Source organism: Humulus lupulus, chromosome 8 (assembly GCF_963169125.1).
Source record: "Humulus lupulus chromosome 8, drHumLupu1.1, whole genome shotgun sequence".
Lineage (NCBI taxonomy): Eukaryota > Viridiplantae > Streptophyta > Magnoliopsida > Rosales > Cannabaceae > Humulus > Humulus lupulus.
Genome location: NC_084800.1, coordinates 87,007,958 through 87,017,117, shown reverse-complemented (window position 1 = coordinate 87,017,117; position 9,160 = coordinate 87,007,958). Strand labels below are relative to the sequence as shown.

Here is a 9,160-nt window from a genome sequence, read left to right as displayed (position 1 = left end):
TCCTAGGGGTGAAATGTCCATTTTACCCCTAGGTCAATTAATAGTTTCTAAAGGCTCCCAAGGGCATATTTGGTACTTTCCTCCTAACTCGTTAATCATAATTAACGCTCCCCAATTCCCGCTATTCTCAAAGTTCTCAAATACCAATAATTCACATCCCGTTACCCTTTATCTCCCGGTAACGCTCTAATCATCAAAATCACCCCGAGACTCAACCCAAGTCCCGACACTTAATCCCATTGTGACTAAACCGCTAATCAATATTCTACGATCGTCTCATGTCGAATAGCTCGAACAAACCCACATCATAATGCGGTCTCAACATATATCACCAACATGCATACAATTAACATTATATTATAATATAATTCTCATAAACGTGCATAAATACATTTAATGGCGTAATTAAACAATTATGGCCCTCTCGGCCTACTAACCCAGCCATTAACCATAATAGGTAATCCGGGGCATTACAAAAAGTTTCGGGAACCCTTAGATAACTCCATGCATCACTTTGGACCCAAAAATGCATTTGTAAAGTGCCTACAATTGAAGCTCAAATTTCACCTCTTCACTATGTGAAATTTACTAAGTGTTTATACCTTGCTTGTATTTTAACACTTATCTTAGTATTTAACCAATCATAACACTATTTTCAAAACCAATTCTCTTTTCTTCTTTCCTTGAAAACCTCAACTTGAGTCATATAGACTTACTTACTCAATTTTGTATGGACAAAAGACAAATGGACGAAAGTTCATTAGATGAATGTCTCCTAAGATAGGCCATTCAATGACAGGATAACATCATTTCTTGAAAAAGACAAATGGAAAAAAGTTCATTAGAAGACTCCCTATTTTCAAGAGATTGGTTAGAAACTCCTTCAATGACATCAAATTAAAGATTATGCAATCTAGGCTTTCTACAAGCCCATAACGCAAAAATAAGAGTGTAATATATAGATTTACTAGGAACATTGTTGAAAATATAAGAAGAATAAAACTTGCTAATATTGGTAGAATAATCTATAACAAGCAATTGCTACAATTGATAGTCTTTTGTCTAGTTTAAGTTAACTTTCTTAGAGAAAAATAAACACAAGTTTCCAAATTAGAAGCTTTAAGAGGAGGAAGAATATGAGCCTTAATAGATTTTTAAGGCTACCTCTCGAGACATGACTTGACCTTGTGTGCCATAATAGAAAAGATTTTTCCTCAATAGAAATTTGTGAACCAAAATATTCTCAACATGAAATGAGAAAACTAAAAAAGTAATAACAATTTTAATTAAAGACAACAAGAATAAACAAAATAATTGCCAATAACCTTGGAGTCAAACATAATGTCTACTTTCTTATTTGAAAAAAATAAATAATAATAATAATTTATTGTATCTAACAACGGAAGCTAAACGAAATGTCTCTAATACAAATGAACATAAAAAGTATTATTCAAAACAATTGTGAAAGTAGGCTGCAACTAAAGGATAACCATTTCTAGTAGTTGGACTCAGTCGAAAGTTCAATGGAGGGATTATTGTTTTTCACAGAAAAAGAGACTATAAATACAAAAATGAACAACTTGATTAAATTATGAGCAAGGCAATAAGAAAATATATAAATAGAGTCAAGATGGTCATCATAAATTCTCCTTTGGAGTGATAATATGATACACATATGATCTCTCTTTATGAAGTGTAAAAGAAAAAACATATATAAATTAAAAATTTATTACCTTAGGGCAAATAAATTCTTAAGAAATATACATTGATTCAAACCAATAACTACAACAAATATACACATCAAAATTATTACCTTTGGGCAAATAATTTTAAACATGCACATTTATCATTAACACACTTCATGGACCATAACTAATATATATATATATATATATTTATATATATATATTTATATATATAAAGAGGGAAGTAATTACACATTAATTAGCCAAAAGAAATATTTACTACAAACAAAATAAATTTGGTGATAACACAATCATTGAAAATTAATAAATCAAATCACTTTGGTGAAATAATATTAATAATTTTCATCCAAATCCTAAAATAAAAAATTGCTCATAATATGTTGATAATCAAAATAAAGTATCCTCCATAACACTATATCAACAAATCAAGGTAGTCACTTAGAACAACAAAAATAGTTTAATTGAAGAAAATGAAGTCATGGCATTTGAGTAGATAATACACCATTAATTGGAGGATAACCCAGAGAGTGAGTGTGTAGTGTACAAAAGAAGAAGAAAATACTCAAATAATTTTTTTTGATTTAAAATTTTCAGAAAATATGACAAAAATATTTATTATTAATATTATTAATTAATAACTGCTTAAAATCGTATTAATTCAATAATAATTGTTTGGTTACGTCAAAAAGTAATTAAAAATCACAGAAAAATCAGAAATTAAATTCTAATGAATTTTAAAAAAAACATTTGTTGAAAAATGTTGCCCGTAAGTGCTGCACTCGCCCCCACTCTCCACTGCCGAGAGTGGGCTTTGCCCAGGAAGTTGTCCTCAACCTTTGGATGGGTCTGAAAGTGGGTACCCGGCCCAGTTTGTTACAACTATGGATTTTAAGCTATTCCGGCCAAAAAATAGCATTTTTTCCGCGATTGTTGGAGGGTTTCAATTATATATGGATTGCTAACAGATCTAGATGATATAATTGAAGAAAAACTTAGAAAAGAACCTAGATCTAAAGCATCCATGGCCGAAAGTAAAAAAATAAAAAAAAATTGTCCCGATTCTGTCATTAAATTGAAGAAGTAAGGCGAATTAAATTCATACAAAATGTTTATACCCATAGAGAATAAGGAAGAACTATTCAATTTATAATATAAATCTTGAAAATTAAAGATTCTAAATCATTGTCATAATCTTGGTCAGGAGAAACCCTAGAAATTTAAACACAAAATTCTCTCTTATTAACCAACAAAAATAAGCATAAAATATATGAATAGAAAGCTTATGATATGAAGAATAAAAGCCCTAAAATTTCATGAACAACAAATAAAAATTTCAACATAAAATCAATTTTGAATATGTAATTAATCACACGATTAAACACAAATAATAAGTCCTAAATTAGATACAATTGACAGTTTGATACATGTTAAAAATTTATATAACATCATAATAATATATTGCATATAATTTAGAACATTGTGAGTATCTGAATAATTGAATGATATTAAAGACATACCTGCTTGATTCGTTGAGATAATATAGATTGATAGTACAACACTATCTACTAAGCATTCCTCCCTAGATATCTATTTCTAAGCAGCTTTTCAGATCATATAATTGTGATGAGACAATACGTATTTATAAGAAGAAATTACATTTTATATGAGATTTTTAGTAGAGTGTGCAAAAATGTGGTTTTTTTTCAAAAAAAAAGTTAATCTATGGCTTTTTTTAAGAATTTTCACTTTATGGGTTTATTTTCCCATATTTTTGTAAAAGTTGTTTTTGTCATAATTTTACTCTTAATCAAGTTTTATTAATTTGGAAGGATATCAATGATTATTATTTTTTTAGCTTTATTATTTTTTATATTATTTTTGTATAACTAATTTTATATTAAATTTTTCTTTAGTTGTTTTGCAAAAAAAAATTTCTTTTTTTTTGTAATATGAATTGTGTTTATTATTTTTTATTTATTATAAATATTTTTTCCTTTGTTTTAGATTGTACGTTTCTATTTTCAAATCATGGGTAAGGTAACCAGTTACTTGATTGATCTTTTACAATTATGTAAAAAAAAATCATAGAGCTAGGTTAAATAACATGTATCAGGAGGAGTAACCAGTTACCCTGAGAGGAGTAACCTTCTGCCATAAAAGGAGTAACCAGTTACCATAAGAGGGGTGGCGGGTTACTTGTATTAAAATTTGGAAAGAAAACTAATAAAAATATGAAAACGTGAATGAGTAACCAGTTACCCTGATGGGAACATTCAAATCTAGACAAAAAATTATATGAAGAAGATGGGAGAGAAGGGAAAGAGGGTGGATCTGATTTTTTTTTTTCTATCTTAAAATTTGTGGTAACTGGTTACCTTCCTGTTCTTTGTATGTATATTTCTGGGGGTAACTAGTTACCTTCACATTCTTTGTGTGTATATTTTTTGGGGTAACTAGTTACCTTCACGTTTTGATGTGTGTATATATTTCTGGGTTCTTTATGGTAACTAGTTACCTATGTTACTAAAATTATAGTTACTTTTTCTTCTTTTTTTAATGAAATGTTTTTCCTCTTTTTCATTCAAATTTGATGTTCTCCTATAAGGGTTATAGTAAAAAGAAAATGAATAAAAAATTGATTTGAATTATATTTACATATAGTGGAAAAAACTATAAAAAAAATTACAATACTAAAAGATAATAAATAAATAAAATAGTAAAATAATTATGTAATGTTAAAATATATGTGTTTAAAAAAAGGAAAAGAAAATGGAATGAGAAAAGAATAAGTACAAAAAATGAAGAAAAAATAAGGAAAACAAACTTTGGAAAGAAACTAAAAAAATATGAAAAAAAAACAAAACCAAAGAAATGATGAAGAAAAAAAAAACAGATGAATGATTAAAAATGAAAAAGAAGAAGAAGAAGAAAAATAATAGAAAAATGGAAAGAAAAAAAATATGAATGAAAAAATTTGTAGAAAAAAAGGAAAAAAAAAGTGAAATGGAAGAAGAAGAAAAAAAGGTTCATGTGTGTGAAAAAATTAAAAAAATGGAAGGAGAAAATAATAAATACAAAAATGAAGAAAAAATAGAAGAAAAAAATGAAAAAAAAGAAAGAAAACTGAAAAATATGAAGAAAAAAAATAAAACAATACAAATGAAAGAAAAAAAATAGATAAATGAATAAAAGTGAGAAGAAGAAGAATGGAAAGAAAAAAAATGATGAAGGAAAAATTGGTAGAAAAAAAAAATGAAAAATGAAAAAATGGAAGAAAAAATAATTAAGGAAAAAAGGAAAAAAAATAATTGAAAAATAATTAAAAAATGAAGGAAAAAAATAAAATAAAATAACCTTCAAAATCAAATAAAACATAACTATGATAAAAAATGTGGCATTTCTATATTTTAGTTAGCTACTAATTGTGTTTCCATACTTTAATTTTTTCTTTAATAAATTTTCTCATACAAATTAAAAAAATTATAATTCCTATATTTTTGCACATTGATGGTATAAAAATCATATTTTTGAAAAAATCTCTATTTCTAAAGTTAAGGAGAGGACCTAGCTACAAAACTCTAGTTGAACTGAGTTTCCTCGTCAAAAGCTTCAATTAACTAAAAAGTCAACACTTCTGCTTCAAGTAGACTATTATTAATGTTAAGCCCATCAATCAAAGATCACTAAAAATTACATGGGCTAAATCGGCAAATAACTATTCATAAACTTATATTGTAATAAAATAATTTAAAACAATAATGTAACTCCATAAATATTGTAAGAGGAAATATGTCACATTTTGTAAATTAAGAAAGGAAGGAAGCATTTTAATGGAGGTATTTATTGACTGGAGAATACTATCAAATGCTCTGTGAAACTTCAATATAGCTTCCTAACCTAAGAAGTTCATATTGCTTGGAATTTTGACAATAATAAAGTTTTGGCCTTTTTTTTTTAATTGTAACTACTTGGCATAAGAACTCATCATTTGGGAAAAGCACACTTCCAATGTAAATATTTTTGGAGAAACACAGCTTTTTTTTTTTGTTCTTACAACATATACACAATTGCTTTGGGTATTCTTAAATGTAAATATTTTAAACTTAAAAAACATATATATATATATATATATTTTTCTCTATCCTCAATGTTTGGCTTGGGAACCCCTCAGCATTCAAGTAAAGAAAAAAAGATATAGAAGTATGAAAATTGCAAATTAAATATATAATAGCACATCATTCTATAAAATACAGTAGTAATTACTAAATTTCATCATCCCAGAGATCTTCAATTGACTTGTATGGGCTTGTGGTGTCATTGCAAAGAAAGTCTCCCCTCATGATCTTCCATTGCTCCAACTTGTCAATTTGGAGGAAATCATGATCGTCCAATTTCAAATCAAGGGCCACAAAGTTCTCTCTTAATCTACTCTCATTGAAGCTTTTTACAATCACACTTGATCCTTTCGATAATCCCCATTTTAAAGCAACCTTCAAATGAAGCATGCATAAACTCACGTTAGAACTAGATATTAGTCAAACGTTTTTCTTCATTTTTTTTAATAAATATATTTGGTCAACATTAAAAGATGTTATTTGTTACCTGAGCTGGAGTGGCTTTGCGTTCATTGGCAATGGATTTGATAATGGGATGGTCAACCACAGCCGTTGACCCCCATGAATTCCCAGGCCCACCAAGTGGTGAGTAGGCACTTACGTGGATTTTGTGGTCCCCACAAACCTCTCTCAGTTTTGCTTGCCTCCACATCGGGTGCATTTCCACCTATTATACCAAAAAAATTGATATTAGGACAATATAAATGTTATTCTCATTAAAATTATTATTTCACTAACTACAACTGTTTGCAATGTTTTAGTTTAGTGGGCATTTTTCATTTTGTTGATTTAAAAAAATATATTATAAATAAAAACTGAATAAACTAAACACAGGAAAGAAAATAATTAAATAGTTTAGCCGAAACAAAACTACAATATATATATATTTTGTATTTTCGGAAAAACTTGATTGAATTGTCGAAAGAGATATATAATTATATATGATTGTTTTTGTCTTCATATGTTTTAATAACTAAACATGTCACGCGTGAGAAAATATACTAGTAAAAAATTGATGTATGATGAAGAAACATCTCATATGCTCAGTCATATCAAACCTAACCTATCGTGAATTTGACACATTTGACAAATCTCTATATGTCACATGCTTTTAAAACAGTTATAGGAAAATAGTTTTATTGTTATAAGTTTTTTTTTTTTGTCTTTTAAGACCCGTCCATTTTTCTCTCTGATCGAAAACTATTAGAAACAATAATAATTGGATGATAGGAGAGGAAAAATTCAAAATAAAATTAATTAAAAAGTTGCGATGATGTCAATGAATTGACTTGATGATGCTGACTATCATTTAAAAAACTCACAAAATATAATTAACATCATCATTAAGCAATACTATTATTGATATCTTAATTTGGTTCAATAATTGGAGTTAGTTATTTTCTACAGAGAAACATTGTATCATACTTTAGCTGTCACGTACCAGATCATATAATATGCATATATGTATATAACAAACAGCTTTCTTATATATATTCTCAAATCCAAAACCCCAAATCGTATATATCAACATAAAAATCGTATTGATTCTGTCCAGTTAATTTGAAAAACTTTCACTTGATATGTTTAATATAATTCAACTTGGATTAATTAATAAGGTTCTTAATTTGCATGAATATATATATATATATGTATGTATATTTTTATACCTGATTGACAGCTGGGGTAACAGAGGCAAAATCCAAGAGGCTCTCAATCTTTTTGGATGAAAAATTGCTGACACCAATAGATCTACACAAACCCAATTCAAGGCATTTTTCCATGCCAGCCCAGGTGGACTCCAAGTCTAACTTTTCAAACTCATCTTCATTGGGAATGGCAAAACGAGCCCAAGGTTTCAGCTTGACTGGCCAGTGCACCAAGTACAAGTCCAAATATTCCATGCTCAAGTTCCTATGACATTCCATCCATCAACACGCAATTTAATTATGAAATATATATATTTATACTAATAATTAATAAATTAAAAATATTTATATTTATATATATATTGTTGATGATATTCTAATAGATTTTGGGGGGGGGGGGGGGGGGTCTTTGTTATGTAACACAGCAACAAGTATGTCTGGCTATGCTTTTTCTTTTTGTGTGAGATTCTCAAAATCTTATAACAAGGTGACAATATTATATATAAATATTCTGAGCCGTGCTTTTCCAGTACTGTACTTTGTCACCATTCTCTTAAAAGAACCTAAACAATTTCAACAATGTGAATCTCAAGAGATTCTGTTCAAGATTTAGCCATGCATGAAACTCGAGACGATTTACCCACATGCTCTTTCCTATATAATAAGATTTATAGTGTAGGATATTTTTGTAGATTTGCCAATAACAATAATATTATTAAAAATTGAGAAAAAATGTATTTGAAATATGTGCTTCGAACTCATGATGGATGATGTTGACGATGATGATGAGTATGGTTGTTAATCCATGTGCTTTGATTATTGGTATTATTATTACCTTAGAGTTTCTTTGAGTCCTGAAACTGGGTCATGGTGATCACTTCCCCAAAGTTTAGAAGTGACAAAAATGTCTTCCCTCTCTACTACTCTTCTGTCTAAAATAGCTTCTCTTAAAGCATTTCCCACAGCTGGCTCAGACCCATATATCTTTGCAGTGTCAAAATGCCTGTAACCCATCTGCAAATTATGCAATATATATCAGAAATAAGCTCTTATACTTAAACACATAACTAGCTGTTTTAAACCAAATAGTAGCTGAACTGGTTTGACTTAGTACTCTTATTATTAGATACTTCTGATACCACTAGATATAGTAACTAAGGGAAAGACTTTTTTTGCACTAAAATGGTTTGTATGATACTAGCAATGAAGAGAAAGTAATGAAGAATGGGTCCTCTCTGTGTGTGTATTCATATACATATATAAAAAAAAGATATAGTAAGTGTACCTTGAGGGCCATATGAATGGCTGATTCTGTTGTGTTCCTATCGTTTTGGTAGGAATAAGTGCCTAAGCCAATGAGAGGCATTGTTATTCCACAATTCAATCGCACCAGATTGTTCTTCATGATATGATCCTTATCTTTCTTTTTCTTTTTCTCTCTATCTCTTATCTCTTAACTATACAAACACTACTATATATACTGTATAGTACTATAGACTTGAAATGCGATATGTGACACCAAGCTTTTCACCTCTATATATAGACCACTCAAAGTCAACATAATTAACTGTTTTCATATAAGACACTTCAACTACATATATATTTTTTAAGGCTTTAATATTATAATCGTTTGTGTAAGAGTAAATGAGAGGTCTGGAGCTAGGTGTCAAATATAATTATTGGAACCTACATA

General features: G+C 28.6%; 1 protein-coding gene across 1 annotated transcript; it reads right to left on the bottom strand.

The window, feature by feature from the left end:
* Nucleotides 1-5,808: 5,808 nt before the first annotated feature.
* LOC133793938 (NADPH-dependent aldo-keto reductase, chloroplastic) lies at nucleotides 5,809-8,925 on the bottom strand. Its single transcript, XM_062231163.1, has 5 exons — nucleotides 8,753-8,925; nucleotides 8,303-8,481; nucleotides 7,489-7,732; nucleotides 6,309-6,488; nucleotides 5,809-6,196 (listed from the first exon to the last, which is right to left on the bottom strand). The coding sequence occupies exons 1-5, from the start codon at nucleotides 8,870-8,872 to the stop codon at nucleotides 5,969-5,971; spliced, it is 951 nt and encodes a 316-aa protein (XP_062087147.1). The 5' UTR covers nucleotides 8,873-8,925; the 3' UTR covers nucleotides 5,809-5,968.
* Between the last annotated feature and the right edge of the window lie 235 nt (nucleotides 8,926-9,160).